The following is a 27,396-nucleotide window of genomic DNA, read 5'->3' as shown; positions in this document are numbered from 1 at the left end:
CTCAAGCCATACAACAAAACCAAAGCTACCACCTTTATCAAAAAAGATTTAACATATCGTATGCCGATACCCGTGTTCATATTTTTTCTGCAAAATGCACTTTCCTGTTAGGCAAAACCAAATAGGTAGTCATGGACAAGACTTCTTATACACTCTGAAATCCAAGACTTAATAGTTGATGCTACTGCACATATAAAGTGGTCAGAAACAGCCTGAAACGCTTGTAGCGGAGTCGCAGGATAGGTTCCGCCGAGAAATAATTTTGAGCTACACAAAAACTGGACATGCGACGGTAGTAAGGATCTAACTCCAGAAAAAGACTGCGCAATCTAGTGCGCTATGATGTACTCATCTACACCACGACAACAACTGACAGTTATTTTATCTGGCGGAACGCTTGAATTTGCGCGCGCAGTGGCCCGATTGACTAACTACAATGTTAACCAAATAGTAAACGGCGCACTGTATCAACTTCTGTATTAACTGTTATTTCTCAGAACAACGTATCCTGCAACAGCCTTACAAGCTTCCTACATTGCTTCTGACCACCCTATACATACGCCTGACATGTGCCCTATGCATTTATGCGTGACAGATAATGCACCACATGAAAAGGCATAACACAGTCATAAAAAAGGGGCAAATACATGGGATTTTGCAATATCTATCGCCTTAATGTGTAAGGATGAACAGTATAGTTGGGAGGTGAGGTCACATACCTGTATTTTAATAAACATGCAACACGAAATTTCGTTCATGAGCAGACGTTTTTTGTAGAAGGGAGTAAAGGTATGATTCAAAAATATACATCCGCACCAAGTCTGTAATCAAACTGGAACCACTATATGTTTTAAAAATTTGGTGCACATTTGATCGCAGTTGGCTAAATGTTAACCATTTATACAGTAGGACTGCCGTAGCTGTTTAAATACAGCCCTAAGAAGTAGCAATAATACTGATCTATATTCTTTGCAACGCAACATTTCAGGTACACACACACATAGGTGTATTTTAAGAATGTCACTCACACATTAATTCCAATCAGATGCCATGGTACCATTCCATTGGCTAAAAAGCTGTCTCGACCTCAATCTGCCACTGACTGTGACAAAAAAAGTCGTAGCCACTCGAGATTTCCTGTCACAGACCCATAAACGCAATGTACGCTCACAAGCAATCGATCGAAACACATGGATTAAATTATGGCGCATACACTTTAGGCGGGATTGGCGTTTACCACAGTAACACTATAATAACAATAACCGCACAGGCACACTATAATTCCTATGACATATGCTTTGGGACGATAGGAATTTTAACAGTTGTGCAGAGGCAGAAGTATCTGCACAGGGTTCCACTTGCTTTAGAAAAATTCAACAGTCACGAGAGTCATACGTGTGTGTTCCATGAGGGACAATGTTGACTGACAGACTGTAGGTGCCTAGCGTTCACAACCTCATGGAAACAGTCACCAAATTAACGATGGAGGACTCATGCACAAAGACAGACAGACAAACACACACACACACACACACACACACACACATGCGCGCACCGGTTAAGATCAATGGAGGATACAAAAAGCTCAGATAGTTGCAAATTTATTGCGTTAGTGGACAGTTCACCATGACGTCCTCTAAACAACTAAATAACACTCAGCTGCCAGGGAAGAAGATGAGGCCAATCGATGGTCGCTTTGGTTTATAGTGATAACTAGACATTCTTGTTGAAGATACTGGTAACACGTTACATCGAAAGTGTCACCCTCTTAGCAAATATAAATGTGTTTAATCCCATTACAAACGTGTTTTGTGGCAATATTATAGTGGTTAAAATCTGTAAACTGGGGAAAGCCCAAAACAATAAGAGAGCGGATGGCCTGCAGAATTAAAGAAGGAAATGAGTGATGAATTTAAGAATTACCTACAAGGTAAATTCCTTAAGTTCATTTCTGTGGAACGTGGTATCAAGGACTAGGCAGGTACGACATTGTGACAGCAAAATACATAATAGAAACAGTCGCGAAGGGAACACTGGAATCCATTTCCAGAAATTATAAAAATTCTCTGACCATAACAAAGAAAATGGTATTCTTTAATTTTAAAATGACTATACTAACGGAAGAGCTGCCTGAGATATTGCAGCAGCACCATACAGATGACTGTTACCTTATGGACACACATATAACCCAAGATTTTGCTCAGATTTCAAAAAATTAAGACATCTGCTCCAACATCATCTCAAAGTAACACTTGCTCCCCACGTCCTCAATAATTTGCTGCATGTTTCCCAATGTCTTACTCTGCTGCTCCCTCAAGTGCCGTGGAAGTTATCCCCTGATGTCTTAACATATGTCCTGTCATCCTGTCCTGCCTCGACATTGTTCTTGGTTTTTTTTTTCATTCTTGCTTTTCCCTTTTGGTTCCTGTACACACTGAATACTACCTGTCTTTCCCTAGTGCTTACCGCAATTTTTCTCAGATTCGGACGTCTTGCACCATTTCACATTGTGGAATGCGTCTTTTAGGTCCACAAAATCCTATGAACGTGTCTTGATTTTGCTTCAGTCTTTCCTGCTTTATTAACCACAACATCACCTGCCTCTCTGGGACCTTTACCTTTCCTAAAGCCAAACTGATCGTGATATAACAGATCATTACTTTTCATTTCCATTCTTCTGTATATTATTCTTGTCAGCAGCTTGGATGCACGAGCTGTTAAGTTGATTGTGCTATAGTTCTCGTACTTGACGACTCTTGATATCTTCGGAGTAGTGTGGATGACATTTTCCCGAAGCTCTGATGTTACGTATAGCCTGTCTCATAGACTACACACACCAACTTACCTGCAATGACTTTAATAATTCCGATGGAATGTTATCCATCTCTTCCGCTTTATTTGGTTCTCAAGCCTTCCAGAGCTCTTTTTAGTTCTAATTCTGTTACTCGATCCCCTACGTCTTCCACACAGCCTACAATTCCTTTTCCTATTATGTCGTCACACAAGTCCTTCACCTCACAGACGCTTTCAGTTTACTCTTTCCATCTATCCATTCTCACCTCTGCGTTTAACAGTCGAAGTCTCACTGGGCTCTTAAGGGTGCAACATTTGATTTTGATTTCACTAAAGGTTGTTTTGCTGAGCCACTTCTACCGACGATCATTTCTTTTTCGATTTCTTCACATTTTTCCAGTAATGATGCCAAACTGATTTGAGTTGCTGATTTCAGTCTTTACCTAAGATTTCTGTTCTCCCTTCTTCCGTTGATCAATTTCAGTATTTCTTCTGTTCCCTAAGATTTCTTCGCAGTTACCTTCCCTTTACCTTTGCTCGTCTGCCCAACAGCAGCGGTTGCCCTTTTTAATGATGTCGCTCCTCTTCAACTGAAATATCTACTCAGGCATTGCTTATCGCAGTCTCCTTGTCATTAGAGAACCTAAAATGCGCCTCATCCTTCTTCAGTACTTAAGTACTCCACCTCCTTTCACACTCATTATTCGTACGAATCTCTGAACCGTCAGTCTACTCTTCATCAACACTGCATTGTGACATGAGTCTGTATCTGCTCCTGGGTACGCCTTTCTACACAATATCTGAAATTCGAAATTTTTAACACAACCTTTAACAAAGACAACATAAGTATTATAACATATGTGGTAATTAGAACTGGAGAATCATATTTTTTTCAGTCTCGGACACTGTTCTCCGCGATACTTCCAAGTATAAAAATTTTCGTAACATCATGCCAGTGAACCTAATTCTGTCACTTGCCTCGCCCACGTGTGAGTTTCTGTATCTCCTCCTACCGACATATTTTGCAACCTGTATTGAAACAGCGTAAAATCACATTTTAATCCGTACAGTTATTCCTCAGTACCCTCAGCTGAGACAATTACTAAGGATGAGACACATTCGCCTGATGCGACTCATATTCGGATTCGGCAAGACAGCTGATTGTGTAGCCGTGCCATCAGTCTGCTGTAAACGTTTGCGGAAGTCTTACTTGAGGCAAACGCCACAGTCCCCTAAGGAAATAGCTCACACCTAGTGGAGTCAGTAAGTCTAGTCTCTGAAAAATTTGTACAGAGGAATGAAAAGTTATGACCAAACTTATGGGAAACATTCCTAACACCTACAGGAAGAAAGTATGTTGCACGGACATGGGTCCGGAAACGATTTGTTTTTATGGTTCAAAAATGGCTCTGAGCACTATGCGACTTAATTTCTGAGGTCATCAGTCGCCTAGAACTTAGAGCTAATTAAACCTAACTAACTTAAGGACATCACACACATTCATGCCCGAGGCAGGATTCGAACCTGCGACCGTAGCAGTCGCTCGGTTCCAGACTGTAGCACCTAGAACCGCACGGCCACTCCGGACGGCTTATTTTTATGTTACAGCTCAGTTACTAGTAATGTCTCCGAATTTTGTATGTAAAACGTTGTAGAGCTTTTTAAATAAAACGAACGTTGGTAATATTCTACATCTTCATTCTTCATGTTTAGATGTTTATTTCTCAACATTGTCACCCCGATGGCGAACACAGTTATCCCAACGAAAGACCATTTTGTTGATACCGTCACTACGGAATGTTTGAGTTTGTTTACGATCCACAGCGTCACCTCTGCTTGTGCCGCTTTATTGCTATTAAAAGTGTAGTCCTCGAAGATGGTCCTTACGTTTCGAAGACAGGTGAAAATCGGATGGGGCAAAGTTGGGAATGTATGGAGGTTGATGGATGGCAGTGAACTCAAGGCGTTGGATTATTTCAGATGACGCAGCGCTTGTGTGTGGTCTGACATTGTCACGCTGAAGAAGAGGGGATACTTTCTGTGTGGACGAACCCTTCGAATCAGAAACTCGATTACAGCATGCTGTTTTTCACGCATCTACGTTCTTACTTTACACACCTCCATGTTACACGTTACAGTTCGGAGTCCTCACACAGCAGAGGGCTGCAAACATGTAGACGTGAAGACGTAGAAGGACAGTAACATTTGGTTTATTTAAAGAGATTTTAGAGTATTCACATAAAAAGTTCGGAGGCATCACTTTTCAGCACGTCCTCATGCAACTCCGCAACACATTAATCATCTACCTATCAGTTCTGCTTTGAAACGGGACTCATCCCTCAGGCGGAAAACTTCAGCAGTCGCGAAAACAACGTAAATCCCAAAAGGCCCCATTCACGATCTAATAAAATAATATTTCTACTTAAGCGATATTTAACGACACAGGAGTTGCCTGAACACTAATGTCCCGTTTTATGGCCTTTTTACGTCACTACGAACTATTTCTCTCGACATGCGGTCGTAAATTCGTTATCGGTTACACAAACACCAACAAAAGACTTTCAAAGAACTAGCGAATAAGAGCACATATTTTATTTACATATATGTCTTAAGAGGGCTCTGTAGATAGAAAGTGCATCATACAAAGATGCAGTTTATTCGTGTTTCACGTAGTTGTTTATGCCCAAAAACCTCTCATGTACGCAACTAGCAGATCACTTAAAATATATATTACATTACAGATCTGAGCTTGATATATTTATAATCATGAGCTAGTAATAACGATAGGTAATTAAAATACTAGAGTTATTAACAGTACGAACCCTAAGGTAACACAAAAAACTGCTAATTAAGAGATATCTGAGAATAAATGAGAATGAAAGAGGGAATAAGTTAACACATTTACTAATAAAAATATATCCCATATTCATAGCAATTAAACACCTATACTGACTCTTAATGGTCCTCTTTCATATGAGGTTATCATAAAACACTCATATTATTTTGCTTGTTCTTGTGCGACATTATATCTTAGAGTAGCACCTGTAACGAGCGTTGTAAATTGTTTCACCTACATGGGTACTCCACAAATCCCACTCAAGTGCATGGCAGACGGTTAATCGAACCACCTTCAAAATAATTCTCATCATTCCACGTTCGAACAGCGCGCAGGAGAAACGAACACCTATATCTTTTGGTGCAAGATCTGATTTCCGTTAATTTACTATTATTATGATAGTTTCTCCCAATGTACGTCGGCGTCAGCAAAATATTTTCTCGTTCGGAGGAGAAAGTTGATGACCGAAAGTTGTTGAAAAGATCCCACCGCAACGAGGAACGCCTTTGTTTTAATGATGTCCACAGCAAATACTGTATCATGCCCATGACGCTCTCCCTCCTATCTCTCGATGATACAAAAAGTACTGCCCGTCTCTGAACATTTTCGATGTACTCCGATAATCCTACATGGTAACGATCCCACACCGCGTAGCTGTACCCCAAAAGAGGACGGAAAAGCGTAGTGTGGGTATTCTTGAGGGTATTTTTGTTCTGTCGTTGCAACTACAAAAATGCGTGATTTTTTCACCAGGCGCATTTCGCTTTATTGGGGTAAAGCATCATCACTGGCCTGTAATTAAGTTATTTACATTCTGATTTGCTTTTCAATCGAAAAACAGTTCGTTAAGAACAGGATGATTTCTACTTACGGTGATTTTTCATCTGATTTCTCGCTTACATCGGGAAATGCCGTCTGCTAGCACATCGTTGTTGTTCTGTGTTAGACACTGATAATTTTGGTCTAATTATTAGATATTCTGCAACACTACGTATTTCTTATGTTTTTTCACCACTCGCCTTTATGCACACCACTGTATTCCGTTTGTTTTTGTACGTCAAGTACGTGTTGTTATTCTTGTTTTGTAGTGTTGCCAACATAACCTTTCCACTACTTTGTTTTTGACCTACGACTTTTTTTTAAAAATTAGATTATTGTATATGTGTAATGCTATTTAATTTTGTTTCTGTGTATTTATGTACAGTGTAAGAGTAGAGAAGGAATAGCGATGGAGGTTTTTTTTTTTCTTAGGTGAGGGGGAATCCACGATGAGTGGACATCAGCATATAGCAGTGTGAAGGAGTTTGAGTTAGAAGAGAAGGTAAGAAGCTAAAATTGAAATGAAACTGTGATTTTTTTGGGGGGGGGGGGGGGGGGTTGTGGGACAGCGGGAGGGGGTTAAGGATGGAAAAGACTCTTTTCTTTTCCATGTAATTTCATCAATTATTCTACATAGATTCTGGTTTTCTATATTTATCTGGTCATTGAGCAGCTGTTTATTTTGTGTTAATGCTTTTTGTATGTGGAAATTTTCTTCAAAAGGTAGAGAGTGTCTGTCTTTATTGATTTTTATTATATTCGAATCGTTTTCAATACTGCTTGGTCTATAGTGTCCTTCTTTTAGATGATCCGCAAATGTTGAATGATTTGTACCACATTTATATGATCTGATGTGTTCTTTATATCTTGTGTCGAATGTCTTGCGCGTCATTTCTATGTGTATCTCCTCACAATCTCTACAACTGAGCTGATAGATACCACAATGTTGGTATCTGTCTGCTCGTGATTTCAGTTTTGGGATGTGCTTTTGTATGGAATTGTTTGTTTTATAAGCAATGTTTATGCCTTGTTTCTTGAATATGTTACCTACTTTATGAGTGAATTTGTTGTGGTAGGTCACTGTACGCCATTTTTTTGTTGTAGTGTACGTTTTATGAGTTAGGGTAGTTTGGTTAGATTTTTTTATTATTTGTCTCTTTATTTTTTGTTTAGTTTCTCTACCGTTGTTTCTTTGTGTACATTTTAATGCTATTTGTTTTATAATGACTAACTCTTTCTGGTAATTAGAAGTTTTTAGGGGGATCCTGTTCAGCCTGTTTTACATGTATCTGACTGCTGCTTGTTTGTGGTTCTATGGATCGTTTGAATTTAAGATAATGACATTTGTTGTGGGTTTTCTATATACGTCAAGTGAGTGTTTATTATTTTCTTTTCTTATGGTTATGTCTAAAATGTTGAGGCTGTTCCCTTGTTCTTCTTCTATTGTGAACTTTCGTTTTTGTGCACAGTACTTATGTCTTTGTGTAGTAGCTTTATTCTGTTTCAAAAAGAAAATGTAATAGGTCAAAGACAAAGTGGTGGAAAGGTTATGTTGGCAACACTACAAAACACAACGAACAACACATACTTGAAGTACAAAAACAAACTGAATACAGTGGTGTGTATAAAATAGTGTTGTGAAAAGCATAATAAATCCACAGTGCTGCAGAACATCTAAACATTAGACCAAAATTATCAGTGTCTAGCACAGGAAAACAACGATATGCTAGTAATGGCATTTCCCAATGTAAGCGAGAACTCAGCCGAAAAATCACCGTAAGTGCATATCAACCTACACTCCTGGAAATGGAAAAAAGAACACATTGACACCGGTGTGTCAGACCCACCATACTTGCTCCGGACACTGCGAGAGGGCTGTACAAGCAATGATCACACGCACGGCACAGCGGACACACCAGGAACCGCGGTGTTGGCCGTCGAATGGCGCTAGCTGCGCAGCATTTGTGCACCGCCGCCGTCAGTGTCAGCCAGTTTGCCGTGGCATACGGAGCTCCATCGCAGTCTTTAACACTGGTAGCATGCCGCGACAGCGTGGACGTGAACCGTGTGTGCAGTTGACGGACTTTGAGCGAGGGCGTATAGTGGGCATGCGGGAGGCCGGGTGGACGTATCGCCGAATTGCTCAACACGTGGGGCGTGAGGTCTCCACAGTACATCGATGTTGTCGCCAGTGGTCGGCGGAAGGTGCACGTGCCCGTCGACCTGGGACCGGACCGCAGCGACGCACGGATGCACGCCAAGACCGTAGGATCCTACGCAGTGCCGTAGGGGACCGCACCGCCACTTCCCAGCGAATTAGGGACACTGTTGCTGCTGGGGTATCGGCGAGGACCACTCGCAACCGTCTCCATGAAGCTGGGCTACGGTCCTGCACACCGTTAGGCCGTCTTCCGCTCACGCCCCAACATCGTGCAGCCCGCCTCCAGTGGTGTCGCGACAGGCGTGAATGGAGGGACGAATGGAGACGTGTCGTCTTCAGCGATGAGAGTAGCTTCTGCCTTGGTGCCAATGATGGTTGTATGCGTGTTTGGCGCCGTGCAGGTGAGCGCCACAATCAGGACTGCATACGACCGAGGCACACAGGGCCAACACCCGGCATCATGGTGTGGGGAGCGATCTCCTACACTGGCCGTACACCTCTGGTGATCGTCGAGGGGACACTGAATAGTGCACGGTACATCCAAACCGTCATCGAACCCATCGTTATACCATTCCTAGACCGGCAAGGGAACTTGCTGTTCCAACAGGACAATGCACGTCCGCATGTATCCCGTGCCATCCAACGTGCTCTAGAAGGTGTACGTCAACTACCCTGGCCAGCAAGATCTCCGGATCTGTCCCCCATTGAGCATGTTTGGGACTGGATGAAGCGTCGTCTCACGCGGTCTGCACGTCCAGCACGAACGCTGGTCCAACTGAGGCGCCAGGTGGAAATGGCATGGCAAGCCGTTCCACAGGACTACATCCAGCATCTCTACGATCGTCTCCATGGGAGAATAGCAGCCTGCATTGCTGCGAAAGGTGGATATACACTGTACTAGTGCCGACATTGTGCATGCTCTGTTGCCTGTGTCTATGTGCCTGTGGTTCTGTCAATGTGATCATGTGATGTATCTGATCCCAGGAATGTGTCAATAAAGTTTCCCCTTCCTGGGACAATGAATTCACAGTGTTCTTATTTCAATTTCCAGGAGTGTATTATTTTTTTGTCATCAGTCCTCTCACTGGTTTGATGCGACCCTCCACGAAGTCCTCTCATGTGGCAACCTCTTCATCTCAGAGTAACACTTGCAACCTACGTCCTCAATTATTTGCTGGATGTATCCCAGTCTCTGTCTTCGTCTACGGTTTTTGCCCTCTACAACTCCCTCTAGTACCATGAAAGTCATTGCCTAATGTCTTAACAGATGTCCTATCATTCTATCTCTTTTCTTTATCAATGTTTTTTTCACATATTCCTTTCCTCTCCGATTCTCTGCAGAACCTCCTCATTCCTTACCTTTTCCGTCCACCTAATTTTCAACATTCGTTTGTAGCACCACACCTCAAATACTTCCATTCTCTTCTGTTTTGGTTTTTCCACAGTCCGTGTTTCACTTACAATGATGTACTCGAGGTGTACATGCTTAGAAATTTCTTCCTCAAATGAAGGCCGATATTTGAAATTAGTAAACTTCTCTTGTCCAGGAATGCCCTTTTACCATTGCCTTTTGATGTTATCCTTGCTCCGTCCGTCATTGGTTACTTTAAAGCCAAGGTAGCAGAATTCCTTAACTTCATCTACTTCGTGACCATCAATCATGATGTTAAGTTTCATGCTGTTCTCATTTTTACTACTTTTCGTTACCTTCGTCTTTCTTCGATTTACCTATTCCTAACGAACTTTTTCCGATCTAAAAGCAAATCAAAATGTAAATAACTTAATTACAGACCACTAATGATGCTTTACCTCAATGAAGCGAAACGCGTATAGTGAAAAAATCAAGCATTTTTGTACTTGCAACGACAGAACAAATATACCCTCAAGAATTATAAAGTAACTACGGACAGTATGCCCACAAAAATGAACAATGTAGTGTAGGTAGTCTCTTTAGAAGACGTGTTGCATCTTCTAAATATTCTGCCAATAAATCGCAGCCTTTGATTCATTTACCTAGCGAGGTGGCGCAGTGGTTAGACACTGGACTCGCATTCGGGAGGACGACGGCTCAATCCTGCGTCTGGCCATCCTGATTTAGGTTTTCCGTGATTTCCCTAAATCACTCCAGGCAAATGCCGGGATGGTTCCTCTCAAAGGGCAGGGCCGACTTCCTTCCCCATCCTTCCCTAATCCGATGAGACCGATGACCACGCTGTCTGGTCTCCTTGATTCCAAGCGGTGCATGCACTGTAAGTGCCACGCGTGACAAAGTGTGGCATTGGTGCAGGAACTTTGAAGCAGTACATGCAGACGTTCATCATGCAGGCGGTGAGGGCAGCAAGCGAGTCTCAACCGGTGATCTCGTTCAGCGAGTGGATCATGCAATTCGAGGGGCGATTCAGAACGAACGAAGAGGAATGTTGTCGTCAAGCATTTTGCTTCCTCGTGGCAATGCTCGGCTGCACACTGCTGCTGCAACCAAGGCGTTTCTGTTGCGTTTTTCTATGGCAAATGTTTGATCACCCACCACGCAGCCGGGTCTTGGTACCCTCTGATCACCTCTTTGCTCACATGAATTACTGCCTCTGAGGACAGCATTTTGACACAGACAACGAACTGCAGACCACTGGAAGGAAACGGCGGAAAGCACAAGCACCATGACAAGTGTATTAGGAAGTTGCTACAACACTGCGACAAATGTCTAAATCAGAGCGGCGAGTATGTACAGCAGTATCTAGAAGGAGAACCTAAATGTTTCCAATAATACTTCTTTGTTTTTCGATGTGATTTCCATTTCGCGATCGATCTGATCTTGAAAAAAAAAAACTTCCAAATACTCTTTATTCATATTTTCAAGTTAAGATTCACTGCCAGTTACTATCTTCATTCATGTTGTTGTTTTTGTGGTCTTCAGTCCTGAGCTGGTTTGATGCAGCTCTCCACGCTACCCTATCCTGTGCTAGCTGCTTCGTCTCCCAGTACGTACTGCAGCCTACATCCTTCTGAATTTGCTTAGTGTATTCATCTCTTGGTCTCCCTCCACGACTTTTACCCTCCACGCTGGCCTCAAATACTAAATTGGTGATCCCTTGATGCACCAGAACATGTCCTACCAACCGATCCCTTCTTCCAGTCAAGTTGGGCCACTAACTCCTCCCCACTTCTATCCAATACCTCCGCATTAGGTATGTGATCTACCCATCTAGTCTTCAGCATTCTTCTGTAGCACCATATTTCAAAAGCTTCTATTCTCTTCTTGACCAAACTAATTATCGCCCACGTTTCGCTTCCATAAATGGCCACACTCCATACAAATACTTTCAAAAACGACTTCCTGACACTTAAATCGATACCCGATGTTAACAAATTTCTCTTCTTCACAAACTCTTTCCTTGCCATTGTCAGTCTACATTTTATATCCTCCCTACTTCGACCATCATTAGTTATTTTGCTCCCCAAATAGCAAGATTCTTTTACTACTTTAAGTGTCTCATTTCCTAATCTAATTCCCTCAGCATCACCCAAGTTAACTCGACTATAGTCGATTATCCTCGTTTTGCTTTTGTTGATGTTCATCTTATATCTTCCTTTCAAGACACTGTCCATTCCGTTCAATTGCTCTTCCAAGTCCTTTGCTGTCTCTGACAGAATTACAATGTCATCGGCGAACCTCAAAATTTTTATTTCTTCCTTATGGATTTTAATAGCTACTCCGAATTTTTCTTTTGTTTCCTTTACTGCTTGCTCAATATACAGATTGAATAACATCGGGGAGAGCTACAACCCTGTCTCACTCACTTCCCAACCATTGCTTCTCTTTCATGTCCCTCGACTCTTATAACTGCCATCTGGTTTCTGTACAAATTGTAAATAGCCTTTCGCTCCATGTGTTTTATTACCCCTGCCACCTTCATAATTTGAAAGAGAGTATTCCAGTCAACATTGTCAAAAGCTTTCTCTAAGTCTACAAATGCTAGAAACGTAGGTTTGCCTTTTCTTAATCTAGCTTCTAAGATAAGCCGTATGGTCAGTATTGCCTCACGTGTTCCAACGTTTCTACGGAATCCAAACTGATCTTCCCCAGGGTCGGCTTCTATCAGTTTTTCCATTTGTCTGTAAAAAATTCGCGTTAGTATTTTGCAGCCCTGACTTATTAAACTGATATTTCGGTAATTTTCACATCTGTCAACGCCTGCTTTCTTTGGATTGGAATTATTATATTCTTCTTGAAGTCTGAGGGTATTTCGCCTGTCTCATACATTTTGCTCACCAGATGGTATAGTTTTATCAGGGCTGGCTCTTCAGGGCTGTCAGTAGTTCTAATGGAATGTTGTCTACTCCGGGGCCTTCATTCATATAGTACTTAAAATAATGCAAAACAGGACGAATATTTTTGAAATACCCTATAATGAATTGAAACCACCATTCAGCGAGATTAGGCTGTTTAGAGTAAGCCACAACGCATGAACGTGCTACTTGCAGTCACACCTTAAAGGTTTTTGCCACATGTTGGTCCAAATTTTAGCTGTTTCCTAGCTTTTTCGTCAAATTCTTGTAGCGCTGCTTCTCAAATAAGATACTGTTACGTATTACGTGTAACTTTGATCGTGTATAGAAACCCTTTTAGGGAACATTTGACTCACAGCCTGGAGGACAGAGTCTCCTGGTGCAGCCAGCGTTCCGCATATCCCCGTCGCCAAAGCAGACGCACGAGTTGCATTCCATCCGGAAAGTCTTCCCTGGAACGCATCTGTACTCTTCGGGCACCTCATCCGGACCTGCACAAAAAGTATATAAATAAATATCTTCCGTTTTAATGAATTACCAGAAAATGTGACACCCGATTCCTTCCGCTCCGAAACCGCCTTCAATCGGTTGAAACTGGGTAATGTCAATAACTGTGTGCCGTGGAATTCGTATTTTCTGAACTGCATCTCAGTTCCGTACTAGCTAACTGGTGTTTACACAATGAAGCCTTTCACCACCCTACCATTTGCCCCAATTCTGTTCTTTCCAGTACTAGTTAACAATTTCTGAATGAAAAATTAATGAGCCACTTCCTCTGCCACGTGCCCGCCATAAGCTTTTTTCTCCCCCTCTTCTTTGCAGTATTTCTTTATTGTATGTATTAATTTTATGAGGTAACATTTCAATGTATCCAGTACATCTTCTCCTGCCTTCCCAGGTCCTGGTGTCGATAGAGGACGATTTAGTACATCAGTCGTATACGAGGGCTATTCGCAAAGTGAAGTGTAATCAAGCACGAAATGGAAACCACAATGAAAATCCGATGAAGGTTTGCACAGATGTGTTGGACAGTGTCTTTAGTGTACCCGTCGATCGTATCGCGCAGCTTTTTCTCAGTTCTGAGCTCACTGTGAGCGCGTAAAGATACCTGGATAAATTGAGTCTCCCACCAAGTATGAGGGTTCAGTGTGAGATTTCGCCTGATCTCATGCATCCCACATAACATAACCGTAATGCGTTTCCTTCCTCAAGACAGTTCTTAGGCGCACTGTGCAGGGGCAATAAAGAGGCTCCTGTGGCGTTGGCTCCCTTTTGAGTTTCACCTCTGTTTTCATGAACCGTTCGCTGTGAAGACAACATTTTGGCGCCGACAACGAGCTGTAGACATCCGGATAGAAGTGGTGGACGGTATTGGAAAGTTGGCATTACCCTATGACAAATGTCTAAGTCGAAGCGACGGCTATGGATAGAAGTAGCTGGAAAGTGCAGCTAACAGTGGCAAATAAAAAGTTTTTGATTTCGCAGTGGTTTTCATTTCGCGACCAATCGGATCTTACTTTCCGAATAGCCGTCTTTGTTACAGTAACTTCTGCACTATTCTACGTCAATATACTGTAACAGTGAAACTTCTCTGTAAAATAAAATTTTCATCGATCAATTCGTTTAAAGAAATTGCTGTGGTTGTTGTACTCCCCGATTCTTTCATCTTGTCCCACTTCTGCTGCTGTGTATTCTTCAATTTACGGCAGACTGCAGTTCTCCTTTGCATCAGTCTTCATCACTTTTGTCTTTAATCACTTTTACTCCATTTCAAGCAACTGGCTTCCTACTTCTTGCTCACTTATGAACAGAAAGGCAACGTTATCTGAGAGCCATAACTGCTGCAATGCAATACGCCTGCAAGATTCTTCAAATAAACTGAAAACCTCTTGACATGAAGAAATGAAAACTAGTAGACATGCATTTTATTACACAACACGGCGCTACGCAGACTACTCCGGTTTGTGCAATTAACAGGGGTAGCATTTTAAAACTGCTTAAAACTTGACACGAACTATAATTATTTTCGGCCATAATGTCAATCAACAGCTCCACCATTACATCAGTGATGTAAGTGAAGTAGCAAGATGATGAAATCGTAAGTGACCAACCGTCATATAAAGCCTTTCACACTATTTTCGTAACACATAACTGATGCAAATCTATCCGCATCCTATACAAGCTGTGATATCATACATAGTCAACCACAAGAAAGAAAACCAGCAGAAGACATCTCCGACTTCGGTTTCTAGCCATACACTGCCCCCTCCTCCTCTACCCCCCCCCCCCCCCCCAAATGCCACACCAGCCGCTACAGTAACAAACAATGGATAAAGAGTCCTAGATTAATCTAGTTTAAGACTGTTTCTTTATAAGTATCATATCTCCGTTTGTATGTATGTATGTAATAACGCCTGAAGATGAACAGAACATGGCCGCAACGCGTTGTATTATGTTAGATTAAACATAAAATAAAAAAGTGACTGGTAGCAGAAATTAGAAATAAATAATTGACACGAATTGTTCAGATGTTGTATAAATTCGCGAGCCGAGCAGCTCATTAGCCGTTCGCGACTGCTACTCTCTGCCACAAACCATTATGTTGCGTGTACCGTCTTCTTCAGTCTCCTCGTAATTCATAGCTACAGTGACATGCACTGACGAAATGCAAAGAATCCGAAAAACTCTCCAGAGTAACTGCTTCCAGAGTCCATGCTAGAATGTGCAGATAATGGCCTATCGACCCGCACACTCCATTTCTGACGAACCATGCTCTTGCAGACTCATAAAAAGTTTTAAATTTTGATGTTCTGTTTCCCTTGAGCCTCGCAGATTCTAAAATTATCCTGCAGTTAAATTTGGACGAATGTAGTTACAACGGTTAGTTAGTTCCTTAAAAGAACTTTAACTGTGATTTTTGGGTTTGGGTTGTTTGTGGGAAGAGACCAAACTGCGAGGTCATCGGTCTCGTCGGATCAGGGAACGACGGGGAAGGAAGTCGGCCGTGCCCTTTCAGAGGAACCATCCCAGCATTTGCCTGGAGCGATTTAGGGAAATCACGGAAAACCTAAATCAAAATGACCGGACGCGGGATTGAACCGTCGTTCTCCCGACTGCGAGTCCAGTGTGCTAACCACTGCGCCACCTTGCTAGGTCTGTGATTTTTGGCCAAAATTTTTCTTTGCCTAACTCCCACAGAGCAGGAGGTGCTTCACCGACATGAGCGGGGGTCAGTCAGGCTCGCGTAGACCGTCATGTACTGGAGTTAGCTGGAACATTTAAGCCAGTTATGTACTACAGGCGCTATAATGCGTTATCATTCCATGTCGTGGCCGACTGGGAAAGTTCTGCTTGGTGCCTTCTACTTCCGGTGCGGTTCCTACAGCCCAAGCCTGACTTTTAACTTCAATAAGCGTCTTAAGAAGGTATTTAGTCTAAGTGGATCAACTTTGGGCACACAACATCGAGGATAGTGAAACCGTTACTCCTGGACGATCACAAAGCAAAATATTATTTGGTGAGAACTTTATTCTAAAATTATCATTGTGGATGTCACCAGAAAATGGGCATCAACGTTTACGTTTTGCAGTAAAGTATAGTCATATGCCATGAATGGCTGGAAGCCTCCGAAGGACAGGTTCAGCCTCCTCATTGGTAAGGTTTTTCTTGTTTTCGCGCCTGTAGGCACCTTCGTGAAGTATGAGAGCTGTGTAGGTTGCGTGTATGTGTTACATGTATGCGACTGTGATGGATGTGTGATAGTCGTGCAGTGTCATCTTCGTGTTGGAGATGATGAGCACAGAGAGTGTGTGGAACCTGGTGTTGCACATAATCTACACTTTTCGAAGAACACCAAGTGCACAGTCGATTCCAACGTCTCCACCTGACTGGCGTATGGCCATCAACAGTGTTGGAAGCCTTCACCTCATGAGACACTGTGGGGTTGTTTGGGACTGAATCCAGGACATTTGGCGCAAAGACTGGTGACCAAGGACTTTACTCCACCACCCCTCCTGTCCTCTTCGCTATAAAGGCAAAGGGGAGAATGTCGACAGCGGCCTACCTGCCGGTCAGCCTTCCAAATACTGGCAACGCCCGACGGTGCTTAACTTCGGTGATCCGAAGAGAATCCATCTCGGCAGGGCCGTTGACGGTGCTTACCAAGATTAATACACTCAAAGACAAACAAATACACAGCACGAATGGGACCGAAATCTGCGGATATGGCCAAAGACGTGTCAGGACACGCCTCGGATAGCGGTTGGGTACCAACCTGAATATTGGCCTCCATACACCCCCAATAACCATTCGTGATCATCTGGGGTGCCATTTTGTTTCGTAGCAGGGCCCTTTGAGTGTCATCTGTGGTACCCTTACAGCACAGCGGTACGCCGGGGATATTCTACGCCCAGTTGTGTTACCCTTCATGGCAAGCCAACCCGAATATATTTCAGCAAGATAATGTCCGTCCGCACACGAAGAGAGTTTCTACCGCATGTCATTGTGCTTGACAAATCTTACCTAGGCCACCAAAGTCACAGGATCTCTCACCCCCGAGAACGTTTGGAGCATTATGGGCAGGGCTTTCAATTCAGCTCGAGATTTTTGACAATCTAACACGTCTGTTGGACACAATTTGGCATCTCAGGAGGAGATCAAAAACTCTGTCAATCTGTTGCAAGCCGAATAACTGTTTGCATAAAAGTCAGAGGTGGACCAGTACGTAACTGACTTGCTCAATTTGTGATGCTCTTCCTCTTGAGTAAATCATCCAACTTTTCAGAAATTGTGATAACTTGTTTGTGTATTCATGTGTATTCATTTATACATTTTGGATCCACTTGGATTTTTCCTGTGCGGTGCGTCTTCTTTTTTGTCTTATAGTTTATTTCAAGTACGTATTTATTAATTTAATTTACTTTGAATGGTGACATTTTCTTTTTATGTCTTCGGTTCGAATGCTAACGGGAGAATACTATATTAAATCCCAGCTGGGGACGTTTTACAGTAACAGCGTTTTTCTTAAGTTATACAATAATTTCAAGAGTGTCAATGCAGAACGTAGTTTCTGCAGCGCTTAACCATAACTCTGCTGTATATGCTTCCTGTAATTTTTAAATGTTTCAGAGTATATAATTAGCACATCCCGTGTTTTGGTAATCACAGTTTATCATTTGTCTGAACTTTTGTTTTGTCGTTCTAAATACTCATTTTAATGGTGTTCTTTTCTGTCTGTTATAGTTCTGCATTATATACTGTCGTGAAGAATTGTTATTACTATTCCAAAGCTTCAGTAAACTGATTATGTAAACAGCAGTGAACGAGAAGTACCACGTCGTATTTTTTAAGAAAAAGTTATTTAGCTAAACTAGTTAGTACAAGTCTTTTATTGTTTACTAACCTTACAGATAACCTTTAACACGAATAAAGTAAATGTTCTTTTATGATTAAATGAGTTTATATACTTTTTTAAGAAATTGTATGTTTGTCATTTGGATCGAAGTCTCAGCTAGTAAAACTTCGTGCAAACTTCCCTATTCCTCGCACGTAATCACTTACATCATCCTATGTATCATTTGCGATATTCCACATAAATATTATCCAATATTCAGCCATCGTCGCTCTGTAGCACACTCATTATTATATTTCTGAGGCTGGAATTATATTACTGGCCTTTAAAATTGCTACCCCAAGAAGAAATGCAGATCATAAACTGGTATTCATTGGACAAATATATTATACTAGAACTGACATGTGATTACATTTTCACGCAATTTGGGTGCACAGATCCTGAGAAATCAGTACCCAAAACCACCTCTGGCCGTAATAACGGCCTTGATACGCCTGGACATTGAGTCGAACAGACCTTCGATGACGTGTACAGTACAGCTGCCCATGCAGCTTCAACACGATACCACAGTTCATCAAGAGTAGTGACTGGCGTATTGTGACGAGACAATTGCTCGGCAACCATTGACCAGGCGTTTTCAATTGGTGAGAGATCTGGAGAATGTGCTGCCCAGGGAAGCAGTCTAACATTTTGTGTATCCAGAAAGGCCCATACAGGACCTGCAACATGCAGTCGTGCATTATCCTGCTGAAATGTAGGGTTTCGCAGGGATCGAATGAAGGGTGGAGCCACGGGTCGTAACACATCTGAAATGTAACGTCCATTGTTAAAGGTGCCGTCAGTGCGAACAAGAGGTGACCGAGACGTGTAACCAGTGGCACCCCATACCATCGCGCCTGGCCACACGCCAGTATGGCGATGACGAATACACGCTTCCAATGTGCGTTCACCGCGATGTCGCCAAACACGGATGCGAACATCATGATACTGTAAACAGAACCTGGATTCATCCGAAAAGATGACGTTTTGCAATTCGAGCACCAAGGTTCGTCGTTGAGTACACCACCGCAGGCGCCCCTGTCTGTGATGCAGTGTCAAGGGTTGCCGCAGCCATGGTCTCCGAGCTGATAGTCTATGCTGCTGCAAACGTCGTCAAACTGTTCGTGCAGATGTCGTGAGACGATAAACCGTAATCGCGGTAGGCTACAATCCGACCTTTATCAAATCGGTTGGAAATTTTCCTTGTGTCAGCACGTTGTAGGTGTCGCCACCGGCTCGAACCTTGTGTGAATGATCTGAAAAGCTAATCATTTGTGTATCACAGCATCTTCTTCTTGTCCGTTAAATTTCACGTCTGTAGCACGTGATCTTCGTTGTGTAGCAATTTTAATGGCCATTACTGTATGAATTCAACTGAAGGCTCTTCACTTGCTGGATATGACATTTTAGGATTGTTGTGACCTCATCCCAATGTGCTCTTTCTTCTCTGTCCTCAGACTCATCATCACCTGTCATCTTCAGTGTGTCTGCATGTATTTCTGTTTGTACTCACTGTATTTTTTTTTTTTCTTTTTGAGTCTTCTGACTGATTTGATGCAGCAAGTCGCCAATTCCTTTCCTGCGCAGACCTCTCTATGGTGTCACCGTCAGACACCACACTTGCTAGGTGGTAGCCTTTAAATCGGCTGCGGTCCGGTAGCATACGTCGGACCCGCGTGTCGCCACTATCAGTGATTGCAGACCGAGCGCCGCCACACGGCAGGTCCAGAGAGACTTCCTAGGACTCGCCCCAGTTGTACAGCCGACTTTGCTAGCGATGGTTCACTGACTTCTACGCTCTCATTTGCCGACACGATAGTTAGCATAGCCTTCAGCTACGTCATTTGCTACGACCTAGCAAGGCGCCAGTATCCGTACTATTGATATTGTGAATCATGTACCATAAAGAGCGACGTTCTCCATTAATGTATTAAAGTTAAGTATTCCACCAGCTACGTCCGTTTTTCTCAATTCTAATTCCCTTGTCATGTTCCAGACCTCACGCCAGCCTGCGTGAGCTAAAACGCATGTATTTCGTCCTCCTTTACTAACACGGTTGGCTCTCCTGCCAACCACAACATTGGCGACGAGGCGAAACCGCTTTCGTATCGTTATTGCCCTTATTTACTCGTGTAATGGCTTCGCCACAATCTCCAGATGTACTGTCCGAATTTTATCGCTTACAGAATCAGCAGAGGCAGGCCTTACTGGATGCCCTTGGACAGCTCGTCCAGGGTCAACGTGCAGTGCAAAACGATGCGGCAGCAGCCGCTTTACCGCTACCGAAGCCACAACAAGCTGTTGCACCAACTTTTCGACCGTTTGATGCTGCACTGGAAAGCTGGACGGAGTGGTCACGCCAATTTGGATTCCATCTCGCCGCCTACAGAATTCAAGGTAACGAGCGGCAGCCTTTTCTCCTTTCTTCAGTAGGTGTGACCACGTACCGTGTGATAGTCAAATTACTTCCCCGCCGCGACGTAGCAACTCTGTCCTACGACGAAATTTTGTCTGCATTAGATGCATATTTCAAAGAATCAGTCAATGTAGTTGCGAAAAGGTATACCTCCTTTCGTACAGAACGTACGGCAGGTCAGTCTAATCGGGAGTGGGTTGCAAACTTGCAAGGCCATACTAGGGATTGTGCTTTTGAGTGTCAATGTGGACTCCCTTATTCAGATACTATGGTACGTGATGCAATTGCACAGAACGTTTCTGGTGTTCGTATAAGGGAACAGATTTTGAAACTAGTAAATCCCTCCCTTCAACAAATGATGGACATATTGGATCGGCAGGACACACTTGACTTTGCTCAGGAATCATTTGAAACTTCGCCAGCAGTGTGTCAGGTTAACCGGCCCGCCGGGCGAGCTGCACGGAGCAGTAAACAACCCTCGCGCCCGGCCGCGCCGCTGCCGCCAGGCTCTCAGCCACGTGTGCCGCGCCAGCACACAAATGCAGTGATCAAATCATGCCCGCGATTTGCTACTAGACATTAGCGTGAGAATTGCCCGTCACGCCAAGCTATTTGCTTTTATTGTAATAAAAAAGGACATGTTCAGAGTGTTTGCCAGTAAAAGCTCAGATCGGAAGCTCAAAACAGTTCCAGGCCCTTTGCTTCGCGCCGGAAGCGGGATCGAACCAAGGATACTCAGGCTCGCGAAACTTCGCCCATGGAAATTCATGTAGTTCATTCCACTCCGCCCAGTGCCACTCTCTCTAACGGTGACTGTGTTCGTCCCAAAAATAGTGTGCGTCGACATCGCCGGAACTCCCGTCAAGTCGCAAGTGATTATGTACCAGTGTCAGTTCACGCTGCAGGCACACCTCCGTTGCGTGCCGCAAATGTTACGCTAAATAGCTACTCCGGTCAAGATATCCCTGTGTTAGGACAGTGCAGCCTCCTGGCAACATACAAAGGACAAACAAAACTTGTGTCATTTTACGTCCTCCGTTCTTCTTCTGCAGTAAACTTGTTTGGTTTCGATTTATTTCAGTTGTTTAACTTGTCTATAGTAAATCAGATCCTATCAGTGAACCAGACTGTGCCTTCAGACAGTGTTCCTCGTCTATCTGAAGAATTCGCAGACATTTTTGCACCGGGCCACGGTTGCGCTAAGAACTATAAAGAACATTTGAAACTGAAAGTAAACGCGCAACCGAAATTTTTCAGATCGCGCAATGTTCCCCACGCATTGCGTGATGAGGTTGCAAAAACATTGCACGAATTGGAATCACAAGGTCTAATTGAACATGTGCAGGCTTCTCTCTGGGCATCACCCTTAGTAATTTTGTCAAAACCTTCCGGAAAGTTGAGACTTTGTGTGGACTTCAAGACAACAGTGAATCCACAACCAGTGATTGCAACTTTTCCTTTACCCCGCCCGGAAGATCTTTTTGACAAACTGAGCCCGGGTAAATATTTTTCAAAGTTGGACCTCGCAGATGAGTACTTGCAAATACCGGTGGACGAAGAATCGCAGCGCGTTTTGGTGGTTAACTCGCATCTTGGTTTGTATCGATTCAAACGATTGCCATTCGGGTGTGCATCCGCCCCATGCATTGTCTCAGCAATACCTACAAACTGTTTGTGCGCCGGTCCCCACTGCAGCAAATTATCTGGACGATATTGTGATCTCCGGAAAGACGGAAGAAGAACATTTGGCCAATCTCAGAGCATTATTTCAGGTCTTGCGACAAAATGGTCTCCGCTTGCGAAAGGACAAATGTGTGTTTTTTGCTCGGGACTTGCCATATTTGGGACATGTACTCAATGCCCAAGGCATACATCCCAGTCCAACGCACCTCCGTGCCATACAAGACTTGCCGTCGCCGCAGAATTTGAAGCAGCTACAAAATGTGCTGGGAAAAATCAACTACTATCATAAATATATTCCACTCGCCTCTTCCATTTCAGCTCCACTTCATCGCTTACGCCGTAAGGGTGTTCCGTTCGTCTGGACGACGGAATGCGAACGCGGCATTCGCCAGTTGAAATCGGCTTTGCTTTCCAATACTTGCCTTACGCCATTCGATCCCAAGAAGCCCCTTTTGTTGATGGTGGATGCATCGGATTTCGGGATCGGTGCTGTGCTTGCGCACAAAGATGGATCGCACGATCGCCCTATTGCCTTTGCGTCCAGATTGCCCTCGTCTGCGCAAAGACATTATTCACAGATCGAGAAAGAAGCATTGGCTCTCGTATTTGGTGTTACAAAGTTTCATGATTTCTTGTATGGCCGTCACTTTACCATAATCGCAGACCACAAACCTTTGACATCGCTGTTTCATCCGACCAAGCCTGTACCTCCACGTACAGCGCAGAAATTCATGCGCTGGTCTATTTTCCTCTCGCAGTACCGCTATGATATCTTGTATCGGTCCACTGCTAAGCACGGAAACGCCGATGCGTTGTCCCGCTTGCCTGTTGCTGAGGATAGGGCATTCGATTCCTCCGAACTTGCTTGCATGTTCATTGATGCGGAAACCGATGACGTGGTCGAATCGTTTCCGATTGATTTTCGTCGTGTAGCTACAGCCACAGCTGCCGACCCTGTCCTTGCTCCCGTTCTGCGTTTTGTTACTACGCAATGGCCCTTGTCAAAGTCACGGATCGGGGACCCGTTGGTTCGCCGAATTTTTTGCTCATAAGGAGAGACTTTTTGTACGACGTGGTGTTTTGCTGTTGCGTTCTGATAATGATCAGTCCCGGGTCGTGGTACCACGTTCGTTACAGTCCTCTGTCTTACTGCTTCTCCACCAAGGACATTGGGGTATAGTGAGAACGAAACAACTTGCCCGTCAGCACTGTACTTGGTTCGGAATCGATGCCGCGATTACGAATATGTGCTCTTCTTGCGTGGTGTGTGCCGAACAACAATCAGCACCACCGCGGAAATTCTTTGCATGGCCACAAGCCACTTCCCCTTGGCAACGCTTACACATCGGTTTTGCTGGTCCATTCTGGAATGCTCGATGGTTGGTTGTGGTAGATTCATTCAGTAATTTCCTTTTGTTGTCCGGATGTCTTCCACGACGTCATCTGCCACCATCCAAGCGTTATCCGCTATCTTTTGCATTGAATTTCTTCCACAGACTATTGTTTCCGACAATGGCCCACAATTCATGTCCGCAGAATTTCAGTCATTCTGCAAGGCCAATGGTATTCAACATCTGACGTCCGCGCCGTTTTCGCCACAGTCAAATGGTGCCGCTGAACGATTGGTCAGGACTTTCAAGTCATAGAGTTGAAGTTGAAAGATTCGCATTCTCTGGAGGACGCGTTATTGCTCTTTTTGTTCTCGTATCGCTCTCAGCCCCGACATGGTCGCTCGCCGGCTGAGTTGCTCCATGGTCGCCCTCATGGAACCTTGATGTCTTTGCTGCATCCGCCACATCAGGTTCCTGTGCAGCGGCAGACACCTGCTATTGCTCCAGGCGACGTTGTCTACTATCGCCACTACCGAGGTTCACGGCGCTGGCTCGAAGGGCGCATTCTCCGCTGCCTCGGACGCGCTATGCATCCGGTTTTGGGGGTTTCTGGTGAGGTGCGCCGGCATCTCAACCAGCTGCGCCTCTGTCGTCGCACGGGATCTGCCGCTCGCCGTCTGCTTTCAGCGACGGTGCCGTCCGGTCAGCGCCCTGGGGACCCGTCTACTGGCTCGCCTCAGCCCCAGGTGTTACCGACGCTGCCTTCCATTTTGCCCCATGGCGACGCGCCGCCGCCACCGTCACCACCGCCGACGCCGCTGTCACCGCCGCCGCCTGTTCTTCCGCCGGCGACGCCTGCAGTGGACGCGTCGCTGCAACCGTCCGGCGCCTCCTTGGGTCACGCGCCGCTCATCGCTTCCCGTGACCAGTTGTCCTCCGACATGGAACTCTTGCACGCTCCGGACAACATGTCGTCTTCGCCCGTCGGGTGCCCCAGCCCGATGGAGGTCGACCCTTCGGCCCCTCCTGTCTCTGAACGGGCGCATACACCGCATGTTGGCGTGCACCCTGGAGCAGGTTTTCAGGCGTTCCCTAGCTCCCCGCGGTCTGAATGGCAGGGTGCGGGTGGCACAGCCTCGCCTGTTGTTAGACTCCCCACATCGTCGCATACGTCAACATGCGGTCCTCCCCACGGCGGGCGGAAGCCTCAACCGTACGCCGATTTGCGGGGGAGGAATGTGGTGTCACCGCCAGACACCACACTTGCTAGGTGGTAGCCTTTAAATCGGCTGCGGTCCGGTAGCATACGTCGGACCCGCGTGTCGCCACTATCAGTGACTGCAGACCGAGCGCCGCCACACGGCAGGTCCAGAGAGACTTCCTAGCACTCGCCCCAGTTGTACAGCCGACTTTGCTAGCGATGGTTCACTGACTTCTACGCTCTCATTTGCCGAGAAGATAGTTAGCATAGCCTTCAGCTACGTTATTTGCTACGACCTAGCAAGGCGCCAGTATCCGTACTATTGATATTGTGAATCATGTACCATAAAGAGCGACGTTCTCCACTAATGGATTAAAGTTATGTATTCCACCAGCTACGTCCGTTTTTCTCAATTCTAATTCCCTTGTCATATTCCAGACCTCACGCCAGCCTGAGTGAGCTAAAACGCGTGCATTTCGGCCTCCCATACTAACACGGTTGGCTCTCCTGCCAACCACAACACTCTCCACTTGAGTGTAGCACTTCCAGCCTGCATCCCGAATTATATGTTGGCTATAATCCAGTCTCTGTCTTCCCCTACCTTTTTTCTCCTCCACAATCACTTCTATTACCATAGAGGTCATTCTCTACTGCCTTAACACGTGTTCTATTATTCTTTCCCTCCTTCTTGTTGGCGTTTTCCATATGTTCCTTATGTCACCGTTTCTGCGTTGAACCTCGTCATACTTATTTTATCAGACCACCTGATTTTCAATGTTCCTCTGTAGCACCGCATCTCAGACGCTTACATTCCCTTCTCTTTCGGTTTCCCCACTGTCCATGATACACTACCATACATAGCTGGGCTCCAAACCTACATACCCAGAAATTTCCTCCTCAAATTAAGGTCCATGTTTGCTACCAGTAGATGTCTCTTCACCAGGAACGCCCTATTTGCCTATGATAGACTCCTTTTAATGTCGTTAGTTGCTTCGTCTCTCATTTGTTACTTTGCTTCCTAGGTAGGAGAATTCCTTAACTTCGTCTACTTCGTGACCACCAATTTTGATGTTAAGTTTCTCACCATTCTCGTTTCTACTATTCCTCATTACATCCGACTTTTTGCGGTATACTCTCAATCAGTATTCTTTACTCAGACTGTCCGTGCCGTTCAATAGATTCTACATCTATATCTACATCTACATCTACATTTATACTCCGCAAGCCACCCAACGGTGTGTGGCGGAGGGCACTTTACGTGCCACTGTCATTACCTCCCTTTCCTGTTCCATTCGCGTATGGTTCGCGGGAAGAACGACTGTCTGAAAGCCTCCGTGCGCGCTCTAATCTCTCTAATTTTACATTCGTGATCTCCTTGGGAGTTATAAGTAGGGGGAAGCAATATATTCAATACCTCATCCAGAAACGCACCCTCTCGAAACCTGGCGAGCAAGCTACACCGCGATGCAGAGCGCCTCTCTTGCAGAGTCTGCCACTTGAGTTTGTTAAACATCTCCGTAACGCTATCACGGTTACCAAATAACCCTGTGACGAAACACGCCGCTCTTCTTTGGATCTTCTCTATCTCCTCCGTCAACCCGATCTGGTTCGGATCCCACACTGATGAGCATTACTCAAGTAGAGGTCGAACGAGTGTTTTGTAAGCCACCTCCTTTGTTGATGGACTACATTTTCTAAGGACTCTCCCAATGAATCTCAACCCGCCTTACCAACAATTAATTTTTATGATCATTCCACTTCAAATCGTTCGGCCCGCATACTCCCGGATATTTTACAGAAGTAACTGCTACCAGTGTTTGTTCCGCTATCATATAATCATACAACAAAGGATCCTTCTTTCTATGTATTCGCAATACATTACATTTGTCTATGTTAAGGGTTAGTTGCCACTCCCTGCACCAAGTGTCTATCCGCTGCAGATCTTCCTGCATTTCGCTACAATTTTCTAATGCAACTTCTCTGTATATTACAGAATCATCCACGAAAAGCCGCATGGAACTTCCGACACTATCTACTAGGTCATTGATATATATTGTGAAAAGCAATGGTCCCATAACACTCCCCTGTGGCACGCCAAAGGTTACTTTAACGTCTGTAGACGTCTCTCCATTGATAACAACATGCTGTGTTCTGTTTGCTAAAAACTCTTCAATCCAGCCACACAGCTGGTCTTATATTCCGTAGGCTCTTACTTTGTTTATCAGGCGACAGTGCGGAACTGTATCTAACGCCTTCCAGAAGTCAAGAAAAATAGCATCTACCTGGGAGCCTGTATCTAATATTTTCTGGGTCTCATGAACAAATAAAGCGAGTTGGGTCTCACACGATCGCTGTTTCCGGAATCCATATTGATTCCTACAGAGTAGATTCTGGTTTCCAAAAACGACATGATACTCGAGCAAAAAACATATTCTAAAATTCTACAACAGATCGACGACCCTTCTTGAAGACTGGGACTA

The 27,396-nt window shown here is 44.3% G+C and overlaps 1 protein-coding gene across 3 annotated transcripts in view; it reads right to left on the bottom strand.

The window, feature by feature from the left end:
- LOC126311360 (pacifastin-like protease inhibitor cvp4) overlaps positions 1-27,396 on the bottom strand; it is an 89,748-nt gene that overhangs the window by 31,064 nt on the left and 31,288 nt on the right. For all 3 annotated transcript variants that reach the window (XR_007554756.1, XM_049992232.1, XM_049992231.1), the window contains exon 2: positions 13,253-13,387. Coding sequence is in view for 2 of the 3 variants with exons in the window: in XM_049992232.1 (XP_049848189.1) it covers positions 13,253-13,387 (135 nt within the window). In the remaining variant the exon portion in view is untranslated. The remainder of the gene's footprint in view (positions 1-13,252; positions 13,388-27,396) is intronic.

Source organism: Schistocerca gregaria, chromosome 1 (assembly GCF_023897955.1).
Source record: "Schistocerca gregaria isolate iqSchGreg1 chromosome 1, iqSchGreg1.2, whole genome shotgun sequence".
NCBI lineage: Eukaryota > Metazoa > Arthropoda > Insecta > Orthoptera > Acrididae > Schistocerca > Schistocerca gregaria.
This window is presented reverse-complemented; position numbering and strand designations above follow the sequence as displayed.